General features: G+C 38.0%; 1 protein-coding gene across 1 annotated transcript; it reads left to right on the top strand.

Annotated features, from left to right (window-relative positions):
- The first annotated feature begins 815 nt into the window (after positions 1-815).
- On the top strand, positions 816-18,394 carry fndc7a (fibronectin type III domain containing 7a). Its single transcript, XM_036556724.1, has 14 exons — positions 816-964; positions 1,440-1,458; positions 2,019-2,276; positions 2,893-3,150; positions 5,704-5,961; positions 6,929-7,183; positions 8,045-8,299; positions 9,154-9,411; positions 10,561-10,815; positions 13,747-14,001; positions 15,025-15,285; positions 15,913-15,942; positions 16,115-16,157; positions 17,537-18,394. The coding sequence occupies exons 1-13, from the start codon at positions 905-907 to the stop codon at positions 16,144-16,146; spliced, it is 2,454 nt and encodes an 817-aa protein (XP_036412617.1). The 5' UTR covers positions 816-904; the 3' UTR covers positions 16,147-16,157; positions 17,537-18,394.
- Positions 18,395-19,870: the final 1,476 nt, after the last annotated feature.

Genomic DNA, 19,870 nt, shown 5'->3' with positions numbered 1-19,870 from the left:
ATGACAAAGAAGACCATGAACTATTGAGCAGCTGAAATCCTATATCAAGCAAGACATCTTACTTCAAAACTACAGCAGTTGGTCTCCTCAGTTCCCAAATGTTTATAGCACAGTGGTAAACATGCTCCTGTCCCAACTTCAGGGTTAAAAAGATTTGCAAGTCATTGCGTTCTGTTATTTACATTTTGCACAGCATCCCAACTTTTTTGGATACAGGGTTATGGAACCAGTAACAGTTCCATAGATCTACCTTGTCAGTACATTGTCAGGTCACACTTTAATGATGCTGATGACAATTGTGATTATGTCTAAGTTTACTTTTAGTTTATACTTTTTGTACTTTGAATAAGATAGCAAAGTTCAAGTCTTTCAGATAGAGCTCTTAAAAGCAGGATTCTGGAGAGGACATTAAATGGAAGAAGTATTATTTGAGCACTGTGTAATGTTCTGACTCTCCAAACCCTTTACTTCATTTGAGGCAAAACTGAACAGCCCAGTTCTTACCAAAGCCTCCAGATAACATTAAACAATACAGTTGTCATTGTTTTCATCATTCTTCAGTTTAAGAATCTATTCAGAATAAAAAAAGGATTTCTTAAATAAAGAGTTACATGCAAAATTCCACCTCTCCAGCAAAATCTCCTAAAGCCCCCCTTTTTAAAACATAATGTCCAGCGTGTCTCCACCTTTCTTCATGTATAAATGAGTGCACGCGTCGCGTCTTCTGGTGCTGATTGGTCCGCTCTCTCACTGCCTGAGGGAGGGTGCACGCGCTGAGTGTTCAAACAATAAAGTACCTGTTGGATGGGCAAAAAAGGAAAAGAAGGAACTAAAGCCCTACAGTCAGCCCGAAAAGATATCAGAACACATCCCCAAGGCAGCAGAACGTAAGGAAACCTGCGGCATGGAGCCTGAATATTTACGATTAATAAAAATCGTCTTACTGGCAGTTGCTATATCTAAGGTAAGATCAATCTTTGGATAATTTACAGCAGAGAATGATGTATGATTAGTAATCAGTGTTGTAATGTTGACAGCAGTGGGCTACTCAGTGTGAGGTTTAGTTTTAATTTAGTAAAACTGAGGTTGAAATTGGTTTATTTAGCTAAAACGTGTAGAGATATGTTGCTTTTGTAGCTTGCTATCTTGCAAATAGGTGATTTTTTCCAGAAGACATTGGTTCTTTTGAGAGATTTTGCGATGCTTTCCTAGTGAACTAATGGACAAAATGCAGTCGGGCTGGAAAGATGCAAATCCGTGCTGAGTGATGTTCAGATGTAGCTAGGTCATTTTCCCCAGGGTCTGATAAAGCATAATGAGCCCCCATATGACAGAGTAATTGTAAGAGTAATAGCCCTCCACATTATTCAACAGTTAACTTATAATATTTTTTTCACATTCTGGCATTTCATTGCTGCAATTTTGTGTTCTATTTGCAGATTTGTGCTGCACAAAATGGTAAGCAAATGTTTGATAATGTCAAAGCTGCACTATTCAAAATATTTTAACATTTTAATAGTTTTTGTTTGCTTGTTTGTTTTAACCATATATGGTTGCCTACACGCTAGGTTGTTTTAGATGTGTGCTGAAGTAACACGTTAGCAAAAACACAGATTAGTATGTTATTGGAACCTAAGTTGACAAATGAGAAAATAAAAATGTTTTTGTTACTGTATTTCATTTTTTAAACTAGTATTTTTACAGTTTATAATTTTGATGTAGATTTTTTGCAGTGTGGTATTTCCATATAGATTTTTTAAAGAATATAATTTCAGTGCAGAACATTTTCCAGCACATAATTCCAATGTATTTTTATAGGGTAGGCTATAATTTATAATTATAATTAAAAATAGGTTATAATTTTATAATTTAGAAATTTACTTTGTGTAGTGATTTTTACAGCACATGATTTACAGTAGAGTACTTCAGTATAGTATGCTTTTTACAGCTTAGAATGGCACCGATGAAATGAATTGTTATATGCTTTGTTGCTCAACAATGTCTCTTGCTCTCCTCAGACCTGACTCTGTCTGTCTTCACGGTCACATCCAAAAGCATGACAGTGCGCTGGAGTGGCCATTCAGGCGCAAGCTCCTACAAGATCACGGCCACACCGAAGAACTCTCCTGATCTGCCTGTTTTTGCACAGTTCAGTGGCAGCACTGTCATGGGCTCTGTTAACTCCTTGTCCCCAAACACAGTGTACAGAATGCGAGTTGAGGCCATGGACAATGCTGTTAACGTTCTCAGCAGCGCAGAAACTGAGGAGACTACTGGTGACCTTTCAAGATCACTTTCATTTTATTTTACTTATATTTATTTATTGTTTTTCATCATATAAACATTAAGTGAATATATACATAGGTTATAAACATGGAATAAGGTATATTCAGGGGTATATTTAGGTATTATGGGTTCAGAAACTCTTTTTAATTACACTTTCATCAGATGCTTACTAGTGTAAATTGAATTACATTGCATTACTAAAGAGATTTCTTGCAGGTAATCAAATAATAGTATAGCTTTGTCATTCAAGGCCTGTAGCATACAGATTCCATGTGACTTAACACACTGCCCCTTATTACTTGACACCCTGTGCCTAATGCCTAACCCACTGACCTGTAATTCCTAATTACCTAATACATTGTTCCATTATACCTAACACAATGACCTGATAACCTACAAAGGCTAATCCTACCCTAACATTAACACACATATAGTTACATAATGATTAAATATAGAACTAAAGCAAGCTAAGTTGAAAGTGGGATCCCATAAGGCTGCTCTTAAAATTACTTTTATAAGACTACATATTTGCCCTTATATCAGGATGCATCATCTCATCCCCACACTAATGCCAAACTATTGTGTTTATGTTGTTTGATGCTCCAGCTCCCGATGTCCCATCCATCATCCAGGCATACTCAAAGCACAGCGACAGCATAACGGTGGAATTCAGTGCAGTGTTCGGTGCTACCAGTTATATCTTACGAGCTGAGAACGATGGAGGATTCTTTTCAGAAACTGTAGTGCCATCGTCTCCTGGGACTGTCTTGAACCTGAGCCCCTACACTGACTACACCCTCAGCGTCATGTCTGTTAACAGCGGAGGCAGAAGCCAGCCCTCTATTCCAGTCCAGGCTAAGACAGGTAGGCCTCATCAAAGTCTTTTAACATGTGGAATACACATATTTTTTGTGATCCCTCAGAAATAATGACTGTTACCCACTTATTGTGACTTAATTGTCAATTCAACTGCAGGCAGCGGCTGTGGAAGCCAAGCATTAGTGGTCTTGGCAGTACTGACCACAGAGTTTTGACCCACTTTTTGGGCCAACCTTAAGTTCATATTCTTGACACTAAAACATTTCAATATATAAAATACTATGTTCAGATTTTTAGTTGTTTTTCAAGAGGGATCATTGCTCATTGTTCCTACCCTCTATATAGGCCTTCACACACTACATAGGTGTACATAGGTGTAAATTACTGATTGTTTTGGTGTGTGTTGCTTACATATGTGTGTATATATTCATTTATATGCGTGTGTGTGTATGTCATACATGTATTCCATACATGCATGTTTCTGTGTACAACTGTCAGACACTGCTGAAATTTGGTAAATATTACAGATATTCACACTATCAGTAGCACTGGAGATAAAGCTTCTTGGGAGGTCCAGGTCCTGAGACCATGGTGTTGACATTGCAAAAGTAAACAGAAGTGTAACAAGTGGGCTGGTGCCCAAAAAAACCCCAAGAAACCAGCCGTTCCTTCTATATTTCTTCATATTTGTCTCCCTCTACTACAAACAGGACCTCACGTGCTGTGACTACACAGAATGAGATGAGAGGCTGATGTGTTTTAATTTTCACTGAAACGCAAAAGAAAAATCTCTGATTCAGCCATTCAGCTAAAGAGGTTAATCTTAGTAAGTTTTTCATTTAGCGTGTTATACAAAACCGGATAATATCATCTACTACTAACTAGTATTTGTAATTAGATAAGTAATAATTATTGTATAAGTATTAAGTTGATGCAAATACTAAGGACTGTCTTTTCAAACATGTATTTTGCCTACATTAAATGATGTTAAAGGGTACACTTGGCTTAGGTATGGAATGTATGGTAAGGTTCACATTAGGCTTAATGTCGTCTTTTTTTTCACGCTCCGCAGTGGTAGTATTTGCAACAAGTTAATAGGTAGGCTAATCTGAGGTTGTCTTCATCAGAGTTGCTGCACATGGAGGCCTTCCCCATAGACACAGGGGAACGTAACAGAAGTTTTGTGATGTGTGTGACAAATATGAGTATAAATACACAGTCATTGAACAGTTCCATGGCTATTTACTTGCTATTAGCCCATGACAGACAAGAGAGAGATCATGAAAGGAAACCGTTCTGTATACAGCTTCACATTCTTAGACTTACGTAACATTAAAAAATTAAATCCCTATTCCTAAGATTGTCATGAACAAATGGAACCAACCACTAAGGCTTCCGAATTGTCTCCATAACAATTAGGTGGCATTTTATACTTGTGGCTATAGAAAAGTATCATTCCTCCCCACCATTGTATCTTTGGCGCCAGAGGTGCTATCGGCTACCGGCTATTGGTAGTGACTATAGCTGCCCAGGCATATGACACACAATATGATGTGAAAAGGTAAAACCCTGAGAACTGGGTTGCCACCTCTCCCCAAGGAATAGACCTGAGTAAGGTGAGCAGGAAGATTTTTGTCCTGTTTAATGCGTAACACCATATTTTGTTAACCCTCTGTATCTCCCATGAGATATATCCTCCAAACTCTGTCCCTCTATCCTGACCATATGAAAATGTATGCTGCAGGACGGGTGTATATATATTAGTAATAATAATAAGTTATACTAAAGTAGCATATTTTTAAACCATGTGTACAAAGCACTTTACAAGAAGACTGAAACAAATCGGTTGAGTTACAAGCAGTGTTGGGATAAAATGGAAAACAACTATTGAGAGTATGTGTTTAGAGCATATACTGTATTCTGAATGTATTCATTCATGTATTCTGTATTCAGTCTGTAGTCTTACTTTTTTGAAAAGGCCCTATTCAGAATTCAGTTGCTTTTTACATTTTTAGGAGATATGCATGAAAAACATTATCAATGCTTATTTATTAACTATTCTTAAACTAGCGCATGGTGGGTAGTGATCACAGGCATTAGACAGACTCTAAAGAGAAACTCAACAAACAACTTCTTTACAAACACTGAAGTTCCTGCTAAAGCATGAGTAAACTGATAAATCAATGTGATGAGCCAGTTAGTTATCTCAATGTTATTAAGCTCTTTTGGGGGTTTTGTTGAGCTGAACAGTCTTCTCAGTAGACTCCTCCACTTCTTAATAACCCCATAATTCAGAGGATCCAGTATCATTTAGAAGAGAAATGTATGTAGGACTAAACATATTGGGTTTAAAATCTTTTTGTGTGCTTCATGGCACAATAGCAGGAATCGGAAATTGGATATGGTGATTTGTAATAAAACACAAAAGGTGTTCCACTTCTTCATTTTAGTTCATGAGGCAGGCAATACTCTTGATGGAGGGACTTGGGGAGCAGCATTGGATAGAAGCAGATAATGAGAGGAGAAAAAAATTGGAGATTTTCGAGATTTGTCCAAATACTCACTCTCTCACTCGTTCTCCCATTCTCTCTCTTCCAGTGGTAGTAGCCCCAGCACTGCAGTCTATGTCTCCCACAAACGACACCATCGTTGTCACATGGAACCCAGTGGACCATGCGGTTCTTTACTCGCTGACTATCATCATGGAAGGGTCCAGCAGCCGGCTCAAACTCAACACCTCCCAGACCAACATGACCTTCACCAACCTCGAGTCAGGGGTCACCTACTGCATCAAGGCCACAGCCTTTGACCCTGATGGTATCCCTGGAGATGACATCACTGTCTGCCAGATCACACGTAAGAATTTGTTGCAAACACAGACTTATTCATCACCATCAATTTTTTTTAGAGACACCTCCCGTGTTTTTTCACTCACTGGCCAATAATGAGATCCACTTTGTAGCTCCACTATATATGCATACAATTACAGAATGTAGCCCCTCTTTTGTCAGCCACAAGTTTTAGCTGCCCTCTACCTGATGTATGATTGGTCAGTTTCTGACCACTGGACCTTTGTTGACTAGATATTATCTGGGTGCTGAACCACTCAACACACACACACACACACACACACACACACACACACACACACATACATACATACTTTCTAATTTTCTATTTCATGGCATGTGTCAAAGTGACATAAAGAATCTTATAAAACATAAAACACATTTTTTACACAATTACTTAAATTAATTTATTTAAGAAAGATATCCAACATGTGAATCACCCATGTAAAACGTAATAGTAAAAAGTAATTTCTTTCATGATATTTAGCAACAATGACTGCAGTCATTTCCTGTAATTTAATATCAGCTTTTCACATATTTGTGGAGGAAATTTGAGCATACTTGTTTTTTTTTACACAACTACTTTAATTCAGAGGTATTCATGGGTTTTGAACAGCTCTGTTGGGTTCAAATCCAGGACTTGACAAGGCCACTCCAAAACATTAATCTAGTTTCTTTTCCGCCATTCAAACATGGATTTGGTTTTCTGTTTTGGATAATCTAGTTTCAGCTTTGTTCTACTCCAGACCATAAAATCCAAAAATGGCTGGAGGTTCTTCTCTCTACTTTTACTCCACTTCCAGGAGGCTTCTACTTTATTACAATTTAAATGTCAATCAAATTAATCAAATATATGATTTCTTATTTGTTGTATTAAAATGTGAACCATCAAACCATCTATGATTGGTCTTGTAAACATAACACATGATTATAATGACTAAATAAAGGATCTCACACACACTGTGTTTCTGCAGGTCCCCCTGTCCCGGCAGATGTCCAGGTATTACTGACCCCGAGCCGGTCTCTAGGCCTGGCCGTGTACTGGCAGGCTGTACGCGGGGCTGACCTCTACTACGCTACAAGCTCCACTGGTCAGAACTGCACGGCATCTGGAGAGTCGTTCTGTATCATCAGCCCGCTCAACTGCAGCGAGAACCACTTGGTCACTGTCACTGCTCAGAACCAGGCCGGACCAAGCAGCCCTTCCCAGCCAGAAGACCTGCTTACCTGCACGTGCTACACGAACACACATAAACACAAACTAGCTGACTCACACACTTTTACATAAACCTCTACTACTGCATGGGCTTGTTTGTGAGCCCTCACTCTCATGACTACATAACTTACAGATTAGCAGATACATTTATTTAGTGAATAATAAAATCAATGAATAATGAAGTTAAGTGTAGCGTAAAAGATTAAACAGTAAAAATATTCACTGGTAAATATTACATTTACACGTCTGTATATTTCATCCGTTCATGTTAAATGTGTACACATATTCACACAGCTGTGCATGATAAACTTAATCACTTATATGCACTTGTACATATTTTATCGCACACAGACTCACACACCTGCTTGCATGCATATACTACGTGTATACACAGAACTCTTTCAGGACTTTCACAAAACAATACAGATTCCTGTTTCAATGTTTTTATGTAGATTTTCTTTGAACTATGAATTACTGTAAATAAATACCTACAACCAAAGTTTAAGTTTAAGGCTGCGACTTAGCTAATTTGCCCCTATCTAGTGGCCACGCATTAGAATCCTGTTCCCACACCTCGGTAAGTTGTGATCATTCACTATTCTTATTAAGGAGGGATGTCACCAGTGGGGCTCTGTACTTTGTTATTCAAATATAGGAATATTTTGTATCAGACTTTTACACAAAGACACATACACAAACATTAAGTCCTTTATTATTCAGTTATTAATCTTAAGACTTATTATTCAGTAACTACTATGAATTATTTAGTAAGCACTAGGAAATAAATAAATGTAGTTATGAAGTGTGGGCGCCCATACAGGCCCTTGGGAAATAAGGGATTGACTTTTCTCCTTATTTTGTGCGTTTCTGACAGATCCGTGCCCTCCAGACTCCGTGCAAGTGGGCGAGGTGGGTGTAGGGAATTGCTCAGTGACGTGGGCCGCTGTCCCATGGGTGGACTACTACATTGCCTATGTGAAGAGAGATGATGGAGCGGAGGAGCAGTGTAACACCACCAGCACCACCTGCTACTACAACTGCCACTGCAGCTTTACCTACCTAACTACTGTATTTGCTTATAATGGAGCCGGCTCCAGCCCACCAGGACCCATACTCAACTACACTACTGGTGTGTTTCACAGGTTTACACACACATATACACATACAAAAAGACACAGATATGCACACTCAACTATGTTACTGGTGTGGCGCAGCATTACACTCACAGCCACAGCACAAGTGTAGCTGCAGGGGTCCTGAGGGGGCCTAGCGCTTAAGCAGGACAGCCTAGGCCCCCCAGATTTCTTACTTTAAAAAAAAAAAGTTCTCTGATGCCAATGAAAACATCACATAATGTAACATTGTCATACACAGAGGAGTCCTTTTGGCCTGTTCCCATCTTAAATAAATAAAACAGAGTTACGAAAAAGGGGCTCTCCTTGGATTTTTTGCAACGCTGTCACATAAAAACAGCATTAGCCTACTTGACTGCTTTCTCTTGATGGTCAGGTTAGCTGAAATATGCCAGCTCTTGTAGGCCACTTACATACACCACCTGCTATGTTGTCAGTTGTTATAAGAACTAACATTAGACAGTTAAATACAAGGGAAGCAATTGTTTCATATAGTTACGGTAAAGGGTGGGTAATTTTCTAGTGATTTAGCTACAACGAAGTAAGCTAGTTGCTGGTTGTCACCCTCACTAGGCCCCCCACACTTGTAACCAGCCCCACCCCAACCCAAACATCCCCCCAAAATGAAATTCTAGCTACATCACTGACTCACACACAGTTAGGTAGCAAAGCTTTACACACACACACACATACTCGCCTATACCATTTTATTTTAGAGCTATTATATACTATACAATATAGTACAGGGACTTTCTCATTAACTTCGACAACAGTGCTCATGTTTCTTTCCCTTCCCCTTCTCTCTGTCTGTATCTCCCTGTGTGACATTCCCCCTTCCCTCTTTGTCCAGTCCCCTGTTGTCCAGAGAATGTTTCTGTCTCTCTTATTTCTACGGAGACTCTGGAGATCAGCTGGTCCACAGTGCGTGGCGCGGAGCTGTACGAGACGGTGGCAGCAGACGGGTCAGATTCAATCCACTGCAGTGACACGGTGCCCCTGTGTGCCCTGTCTGACCTTACCTGCAACAGCCTGTATAGTGTGGTCATCCGACCCTGCAGCGAAATAAGCGGCTGTAACAACACCTGCACAGCACACACACAGGAGACAGGTACGCTACACACACTCACACGCAAACACACATTCATACATGACAAGCAGCTGAAGCGTACACATAAGAAGGAGGTCACCTACACACATATGCCTGTACAGAACTGTGCAAAAGCCTTAGGCAACTGGCAGTACTTATTTACATTAAATCAGATGTGCTGATAATGAAATTTAATACATCACTGCGATGGGCAGGGGCACTCTTAAGATATTTGGTACTTTTTAAAGAAAGAAATTGTTGTTACTCTTTACTTCATTTATGTTTATTTGTATTTATTCTAATATGATATGGTGTTTTTACTGGCAAAAACATTTATCGCTGAGGTGACTGGTGTCAAATAATTTGCCTAGGCGTCAAAGGCTTTTTGTCCACTACTGTATACACATACTCTACCCATAAGACTAGTGCAAACTTAGTGCAGATCCTAAAAACCCATGTCATAGTCACACTTCTGGCCATTTTATTAGAAACCCTTACATCCTAAATTGTGGTCCAGCTTTTAATCTGGTTCACTGGAGTGACCAACTTGACAGTTGACAGTTTAACAATGAGGTGCACAAGAATGTGACAGAAAATAAAACAGAAAATCTATTCTGGAGAGGACAGTTTAGTTCAGCTTGAATGACATTTAATTTGTTTGGCCAAAAGTATTTTTATGTTATATATTCAACATGTTATATTCAATATGTTCTATGTACAGAAATATAGTTTTAATATTAAAAAGGTGAAGGCGAACATCATGCTACATCAGCACCATGTGAGAAGGGCACAGTACGAACAGTTTATCCAGATTAAAAAGCCTTTGAGATGTTATTGAAAAGCATATTTTATTTTTTTATGTGTTTATTTATTTATTCAGTATAATTCAGTGCATCTGATTGCATCATTGCGACATGTCAGATTTACTGAATAAAACCTGTTTGATATATTAAGGGGGTTAATTGATTTTACAAAGTGAAATGTCTTTCATTATATAGCAACTACCAAGAATTATTAGGTAACTACTGTGAAATGAATATGTAAGTAATGTACTTATGAGCATGAGGAACTAAGTTGTGGGTCGTTAGAGTTGCTAGATATGCCATGTGCATCCACACTACAAGTGCCTGTTACACTACACTCTCACTACACTCTCTCTGTCTCTCTCAGCCCCGTGTACTCCTGAAATCCTGAACCTCACTCAGGTGAACTCCTCAGCAGTCCAAGTGTTGTGGAGGGCTCCCAACAGACAAGCCAACTACACTGTGAAAGCTGTGGGCAGTGGCAGCACCCTCTCCTGCATGTCCAGTGGCACTTCTTGTGATATTACCAACCTTCCCTGTGGAGCCACTTATGAAGTCACGGCATACGCTGCCACCTCTATAGGCCAGAGCCTGCCCAGCTACAGCGTGGCCTTGGAAACGGGTACCAGGAACACAACACTAAGGAACTAGAAACAGAAGAGAAGTAAAACATGCAGATTATAGGTAGATTGCAGTTTATTAATAGTTTGCAGGTAGGTTACTGGTAGATTGCATGTAGATTATTGGTAGTTCATACATAGATTGCTGATAGACCACATTGTATATTGTTGGTAGATTGCAGTGGATTACTGATAAATTACAGTGTAGATTACAGGCTGAATATAGTAGAACACGGGTAGATTGAAAGTATAGGTAACTGGTAGATTACTGGTAGTATTGTGTTTTCACACTCAAAACCAGGACATCATCGACAAATGTTTACTGTAAATGGCTTTGCATCATTGCAGACTTCAAACAGCATTTACCAGGATGCACACATTCTTCTTTGTTACACAGGACATGATACACTCAGCACAAATGGCCAACAGCTTTCATTTCAACAGTTTCCCCAAAGTTTTGTCCCACGTCCCACAGAAACAATATCCTGCATTAAAATGTAGTTGTTAGTTTTATTGTTTTAGATTTGAATAAAAATTGAATATGTACTTCCTGCAGTTCCCAGCATACATTTAAAAAAGGAGCTACAACACGGGTTAAAGTGCTGGCAATGGAGTTGAAGAAAACAAACAAACAAAAAACACGGAGGAAAGTGGATGAATGTTTCCCAGCGATATATATTGGCTTCTGCTCACAAATGAGGCCTCCCATTAGTTTGCTTGTTGTACTAGGTTGTACTAGTCTCATCCTGGTCAATTGCCGTGTTGATCATCCCAGGATTTTGACTCATGCTCGCATTCACACTTCACCCCTCCTTGATTAACTACCGATGAAATACCACGTAAACAAGCATTTGTGAAAGGATAGACTACAGGTAGAGGTAAATTACAGGTACATTAGAGAAAGATTACATTGTAGATTACATTGCAGATCTTTAATTGCTAATCAACTCAAGGTCCAAGAGTTAAAAATCAAGTCAACTTTATCTTTAAAACATGTTTACAACATAAGTTGACCAAAACACTGTAAAGTCAAATGAATCAATTTAAACACAATACAACAAGGTGCATAAACAAATAAACACTTGTACAATATACAATGCAATACAATACAGAAATAAGACCATTTCCAAATTTTTCATAGATGCAGTATATGGGTAATATGTACACAGAATTGCAGGTGTGTAAACATGGTACAGTGCATCTTTCCTAGTCAAACTGCATTCATTGCAATATTCTGGATTTTTATAGATTGTTGATGGCTAGTTGTGGTTAGTATGATGTAGTGGGTAACACCTTTTCTAGGCTGTAGACTGGGGTTCAATTCCCCACCTGGGTAAGCACCCTACTATACCAATAAGAGTCCTTGGGAAAGACTCCTAACACTACTTTTGCCTACCTGTGTAAAAATGATCAAATTGTAAGTCGCTCTGCGCAAGAGCGTCTGCCAGAATGCCATAAATGTAAATGTAGTTGTAGAGGTTGTAGAGGTTTCAGCAAATGACTTTCAGAAAACGCTGAAGTTCTTAGACTGGGATTGGGCATTAACGGAGCCTCAAAAACTGAAAGTACAAAATATTTGTACGTACTTTATAATAGCCACAGTATTAGTATCCCAGCTGAGGGTTTGGAAAAGGCAGAAGTTAAGTTACTACGCTACATTAACAGTGCAGTCATTTTTTCCAGGGGCAACGTCTGTACATTACTTTCTGTGCTGTTGAGTTCCAAATTGTTTTTGCACCAAGGGGAGAAATGATCCACCTCTCTTTCGTATGCTCTCAACATTTCATCATGATTAGACCTATTAGGGCTTGTATCTGCAAATTTGAGAATATTGGCTCAAGGAATCACTGGAGGTGCAGTTCTTAAGGAGCACAGAGTCTTGTGGTGCATCTGTACATCAGTAGATCTGAGATGTCTTGTCCTGACATTCTGCAGCACAGTACCGGCACATAGAAACAAAACCTGGTAATTAACATATCTAACGCATCGGATGTGTTTGAGCTGGACAATAGCAAACAATCCTGGACTGCTGGATATTGTGCCAGACGTTATAAAATGGAGTGCCCATGGACTAATATGTTAGTTCTGTAGGCATACTGGAAGAGGACCTGGGAGGAACTGGTTTGAGATAGGAGAGGATTCAGTAACACTGGCACTTATTAAATAGGCACCGTAGGCTGTTGCAGCAGGCAGGTTTCAAGCCTGTACAAAAAAGTCACCAATGTTATGGTGTATGTTTTTTGAGAACCTCAGATCGCAGAGTCATGTTTCAGACATTAGGCAAACAGCTTTGAGTCTCAGGAACAACACTGTCATGTCTCTACTCTCATACAACTGGATATCAGATGAAATAACTTAAGGCAAAATGCATCAGGCTAAGCAGCCACAGACAAAATGGTCTTGGATGGTAAACTGCCTATGATGTTCCATTCTTTCTTACTAGATTAATTACAATTTTGTGGCCAAATTAAAGATTATGTTTTTATTTTTTCACAAAGATTAAGCTTAAACTTAAATATGCTATCATTTTGTTAGCTTCTGTGTCTGCTTCAGTGTTAGGGACCATCACATAATTACTGGAAGAATATATATGTAAATGATTTGTTAAAGTAAGTCCTGATTTTATCATTTACTGCAGTTATTTTCAACATGAGTGCCTGAATAAGAGAATTCTGTTAGCAGGACAGGCCTACTGTTCATTGTAATTCAAGTCTGCCCTAGAAGGTTACTGAGTAAAGTCCCTATGAGAAGCACTGCAGAACATAAGCAAATTGTAAAAAAAATTACAAACTAGAGTGTCAAAATTGGTACTATATACTTAAAGCATGGTGCTGCTGGAAACATTTTGTGTGTATGTGCTTTCAAACATAGCAAAGTATAAAGTAAGTGTGCTGTATATGTGTGTATGACTGCAATAACCCTGCTCTCTTTAGGACCCTGCTGTCCCGAGAATCTCACCGTGGAGCAAGTGACGCAGTCCATGACCAGTGTGGTGTGGTCACCCGCCACAGGGGCCCAGTCTTACATTACCTCGCTGACATCACCACGAGGTCATGCCAAGTGCCACACCATGGACACACACTGCCTGATGGGGTGTATCACATGTGGCACCAACTACAGCGTATCAATGGAAGCCATAAGCATGACCGGACATAAATCCCAGTGCAACTATCACGGCTTCGCTTCCAGTGAGTTACACCCTTTTCTCTGCCGTGTCTCTCACTCAGGCACTTTCACACTCATACCAAGGAGATACCAGAGATGATAATGTACTCCACACTTCCCCACTTGAACCAAATCTGCAGCCCTAATCTAATTAATTGTGCTTTGAATGGCACAAGAAAAACTATTGAGTTGAGATGCCTTCACTTAAAGCTATGGTTTGACCAAAAATCGAATTTACACATTTTTCCCTGTAGTCCAAATATTGCCAATCAGCCGAGATGTTTGGTATTTCAAGATTTCTTTCCTAGTTTTCTTTAGTTTTGCACTGGGGCTACAAGGCTGATGTAGCTAACATAATGGAAGCTTACACACAATTCACTAAAGCTGTGCAAACTGCATGAATAATAGATTTTGTGGCTAATGCCAAGCTAAAAATTCCAGCAAGTGATAATATTGGCCAATCCAGTCCAATAAACAACAGAATCTCACCTTGTTAAATAATTAATATTGTAGCACTGTGGATAGGGCTACTCTTATTTTCCTTTTTTTTTATTAATTCTCTTTATAAAAAAAAGAGTTTTTGGGTTTAGATTTGAATAAATTTTACGTTTTACTCCAATCATTGTATTCAAATTTGCCAGTTCAGCTTATAACATCATCTACAAGGAAAACACTTAAATATGGCATCTTTTATTGCACAGTTTGTGTGTATCTGCTGAGTTAACATATCGTAAAAAACATAAAATATGCCATAACTTTTGTGAAGGCCACCTTTTATTGGATTTTTTTCTAATATTTTAAATTCATTGTGTTCTCTGTAGAGGGTGTGTTAACTTATTTTCACTTATTTTCAACAAAACATGTCATTTGACCAGGGGTGCTGAAGCCTTTTGATATAACTATATATATTTCTCTGCTTGTTTCATTGAGTGAGAAATAATAACACAAAATGTACAAAGAGGTTTTACCAGACTTGTACACCATGGTAGACCTAGAAGAGTTAACAGCCTCATCTCTGTTATCTTTGTCTTTGTTTTCTGCCTCAGGTTCATGTTGTCCATCTGGCGTGAGGCTGTATGGGATGGCCAATAACACCCTGCGTGTCTACTGGCGTGGGTCGGACAGTCTCTATGGCTACTCGGCCGACCTTTTCGGCACTAGTGCCAACTATACGTGTAGCTCAGCGCTGGGGTCCAACTCGTGCGACATCCCGCAGATAGTATGTGGGCAAGTGTACACTGCTGTGGTCGCCCCTCTAACAAGTCAAGGGTCCAAAGTCTCATTCTGCCCTAGGAGGCTGTACTCAGGTGAGATTTTGTTTTACTGTTTGCTTTGCTTTGACAGACAAAACAACACAGAAATCATGCAAAAAATGTTTTTTTCATTCTACTTTGCCAGTGGATTTTTTTTTCGTGTCCTCTTACCAAAATATTAAGTCACTGTTGTGTTGCAAAACAGTTACATAACAACCTGTAAGGCAGAACGAAAGCAGCAAGCAGCCCCCCCCTGCTCTACTTACTGAAGTCTTTTCTACAACAGTACTTGTTAATCATTTCAAATGTAAAGCATGTGGCCCTGTTACATTACTCTTCAGAACATCATTCAGTGAAAGGGGAGAGTATAGACACAACTACAGTCAAGAAGAAGGATAGTTTTTACATTAAGAATCAGTCTGAGTGGAAGTAAAAGTGTTTAGCTGAGATATTACTCAGGTTTATTCTTGAATGTCATGTTTTTATACTACTAAATCTTAAAGTCCTAAAAAACCCACATACTATATGTGTAATCCATTACTTTTCATTGCTGTGTCTTGAACATCTTTTTTAAAGATAATGTGACCATTGTAATGTGGGGGATTCACACATGATGCATATGATGATGTTATAGAGTACTTGTACGCTTAGGAACTGATCTGGAACTCTTTCTTTTCACAGTGTCCTGCTCTGGCAACAACATTGGAATTGGTATGTATTCCTCATGGGATACGGAAACATTTCTGATTAATTAAGAACAATTGTCAGAAACACACTGTAGGAAATCAACAGAGACTGACATTTTTAGAAGTACTATTAACTGTGAATGCTCAATGATGCTTTTCTAGTATTTTTAATAATTGTTTATTACATCTTTCCCCAGTCTTCTATCGAGGAAAGAGGAGTGTGGAGTAGAAGCTGCCATTGTAAGGGTCTTTCTGTGGAATTAAGAGTGTATCCATTGTGAAACAATGTGTCTTCAAATCATCACTCCAATCGCTTTCGCATGTGCTCCATGAAATACATGCAAAGTGGCCATAAACTACAGTGAGCTAATTTCAAGTACTTTGTTTAAAGTATAGCAGAAATGTTTTATAGTCCACTTTTCAAAAAATAGGGAGATTATTCTACAGGAATGACACTTCTATTTTAGGAACTGACAAAAGGACTGAATAGCCATTGAAGCATGCCAGGAAACAGTTAATCCATGTTTCATAGTGTGAATGTGCTGTCCTAAAACCTCCTAGGACACAGTTACTGCACATACGTAAGTGTCTGTAATGTCCTTTTGTGCGGCCGATAAACATAAACCTTATCGAATATCATTATAAGCAGATGAGAATGTTTATAGGTTACCCGTAACAATAACCTGGAGTCCTTTTTCAGGGCTTGTGAAGGGTCTTGGGTATCACCTAGGTAGCTTTTGGACATTCTGTAAAGAAACTTCTCACATGTGGACATAGCAAGATAAACGCATGACGGACGATTTTTAAATTTAAGATTTTATGTTTTAAGAGTATCTATGTCAACATGGAAAGCTCACATATGCAACTGTTATCAAACCACAACACAACAGAATTCATATAACTACAAAGAAGCTCTCACTTCATAGAATATTTTACTGAGTAGGACTCATTTTATACCAAAGTACTCCACAAGTAAAAATAAAAGAAACATTCTGAAACGCTTGTGAAAGTTTCTTCTTAGTTTCTTTAGTTTCAAGCCTGGTCACATGTCTACATGATTACCAGTAATTACTAATGACTGACTGTAATTTAAACCAAAAAAGTTAAAGATAAAAAAGTCATGTATACACAGAAAGAAATGGTGCTTTGAATTTACGTAATTACACATGCACACAGGTGCTCCCAAGTGTTGGAGTTTGAATATTAATATTCCTAAATTCATAAAATAAATTGAATCAGTTATACCTAAAGATGCCTTTAATATATTTTCTGATCAGGTGTTCTGTTAAGCTGTTCTGCTGTTTAGCGCACCAAAACCTGTGTCGTTATTAGTTGTCAACTATCACTATCAAATTGACTTAAAAAAAGTACTGACAAACCTCTTGTTTGGAAACATCATAGAAGGCTCAGTGAAAGAGGAAGTTTGGTTTCATGCAAAAGTTTTTCTCAGTTAATTCTATATACTGTCTGTTTTACATCACTAAATGTTATAAGGTACGATTTTAAGTGCTTCAGTTTTATTGAGTTATATGTGACGAATTGAGGACACATTTAAAGCGTATTTTTATAACATTGCATCTTTTTATTTTGCTGATCTAATCTTGGTTTTGTGTTTTTAGGACCAGAAAGAAAATGCAGGAGACAACCATTCAAAAGATCAAGAATATGTGAAAAGATGTGAAAAAAAAATATTGTGAAAAACTCTTCTGATATCATGACTAGCTTACATTCACACTGTATACCAGAGACTGAAGGAGTAGTTTAACAGAGACAATAAATACTCAATCTTCCATTTACCTTGTTTATGTTAGCCTGACACAACAGCATAATTTCTTTTTAGATAATTGTATTCTTGTAACTGTTGGCTATAAGGCATTTTTACAAAATATCAAGGTGAACTTTAGATTTTATGTCAAACTCTTCTAAGAGTTCATGAACTGAGGACCTTTGACTAAGACATTAAAAAGCCATTGATTTTTTTCCGTTTTGGGTGTTAAGTTTTGTTGTAATCCTCTATACAACGGTTGTTTACCTACGTTTACTTTTCTTATGACTCAAGTGCAAACCAAGATTATATGTCAAAAACGGTATAGTGACATGAAATACATACACTGAATTGCCAGCAATGTACTTAATTCCTGTTCATTTACATGGCAGATTTGAAAGAAAATACTGTAGGAATTCCCCCGAAGTAGGAAGCCTTCAAAGGAGCATCACTGTGTCTTGGCTGTAAGGCAGAAAGCCTGGCTGCTGGAAAAGTAGACAGCACAAATGTCGGTACCAAAAGTAACCTCAGGACACATATGTCCTTTTGATGATATGCTAGATAAGATTGTTTAAGGTTTATGTATGCTGGTGTCTCATTGCCAAATACATATGACTTTAAATAAAGCATTTATTGCATGAAAATACAGTGTGATGGTGGTTATTTTACCATTCATATTAAATATTTGTAAGTTCATTGTTTGACTGAATGGACAAATAATGTCCCTGTTTTTGTTTGTCAATAAATTGTCCCAAAAATGCAAAAATGTTGGAATAAACTTAATCTTCTTAATGAACGCTCATCTTTACCTTTATTTGTTTAGATTTGTAGTTTAGAACACATGAGGAAAAGTAATTCCATATAAGGATGTTTCTGCTACTAAGGGCACTTTTAGATCATGGCAGTAGATTATTATAACAAATAGAAAATAGTTCATTTGCATCTTAACACTTTAAGTTTTTTCCTATTAAGATGTCTGTCCCACATTTATATGTTCATACCCTAAAACTGATAAAATGGCCTAAAATAAAGCCAAACAAACTTAAGTTAGCCAAAGAGCACATAGCCAAAAGTGAGGCAATCCTAATCTCAGTGTCTGTGAATTTACAGAAAAAGCAAAATAAACATCCCCTTTTAATATTCTTCTTTTTTTAATGTTCTTACCATACAGCTTGTAATGGATATATTTCAAATTATATTAATTAATTAATTTTTAAAAAGTTCATATTTATGTTTAAAGCTGGCCATGCTATTTGACATTTATAATCAAAAATAGTAAATAAGTTTTTACTGCAACACTCTGTTGTAGTAAGGACGTGTAGTAGACATTTTCACTGTTTTTCTGACAACATGCTAATACTGCCTGTAGTTTACACCCATAAATACCTTCATTTGGGATAAGAAGTTCAAAAAAGCAAAGGTTAAACTAACCAACATGAGGCTAGCAGCTCAGTTTGCAAACTTCTCCCTAATCGGATATGTTGAGAAGAGCACAACAGCTCAAACTGCATTCTTCTCCATCATCTGATATACTGTATATTTGCTGTTAAAAGAAATTAAGGTCATGTTGTACTACTGACATGAACATCACTAAACGACATGCTGCTTAGGGTGAATTTCATAAATAGTTTGCATAATTGGTAAAAGGATTAATGCAGTTTTCATTTGTGAACAAGTAACATTATACTTTTAAAAACTACTGATGATTTAATATTTCTGTAATTTGCTTTAGGCCTGGAGAGAAGCGGGTTTAAAATCAGTGTTTCATTGCCTGAAACGCACAGAGATGCCACTTGACACCTGACAAGGAAGATGTATGACATTAACCCTGACAAGTAACAAAAGAAAACAGCAATACATCATATAGCTCAGAGACAAACGGCTATGCAGAAGAGGAGAAATCAGAAAAAAAGGACAGAGGAAGAGAAACTGTGGGTGTGGCTTGAGTTCATTGTTAGAAATGTGCCATTTACTTTACATATATAACATGCAAGATATTACATTCACTTATCTAACACTTATTTGATATACTTAGATCCATCTCTGGTTGACCAAAGTATTTGCCTGTAGAGAAATGCCCTGACACGCCTACATATGAAACCTCTACAATGGGCCCTCATATGAGCACATCTGCATAATTTGATCTTTCAGAGATGGGCTAGTTTTCCAGAAGAAGAATTTATAGTAA

This window comes from Colossoma macropomum, unplaced genomic scaffold, assembly GCF_904425465.1.
Source record: "Colossoma macropomum unplaced genomic scaffold, Colossoma_macropomum, whole genome shotgun sequence".
In the NCBI taxonomy this organism is placed as follows: domain Eukaryota; kingdom Metazoa; phylum Chordata; class Actinopteri; order Characiformes; family Serrasalmidae; genus Colossoma; species Colossoma macropomum.
Note: the sequence above shows the minus strand (reverse complement) of the source record. Positions and strands in the feature narration are given on the sequence as shown.

What these genes read in the sequence shown, in the direction of transcription:
- fndc7a (XM_036556724.1), top strand. Translation starts at nt 905, where the DNA reads ATGGAGCCTGAATATTTACGATTAATAAAAATCGTCTTACTGGCAGTT. An exon ending in AGCACACACACAGGAGACAG is followed by an intron (nt 9,412 to 10,560) that starts GTACGCTACACA and finishes TGTCTCTCTCAG; the next exon opens with CCCCGTGTACTCCTGAAATC. An exon ending in CCCTAGGAGGCTGTACTCAG is followed by an intron (nt 15,286 to 15,912) that starts GTGAGATTTTGT and finishes TTCTTTTCACAG; the next exon opens with TGTCCTGCTCTGGCAACAAC.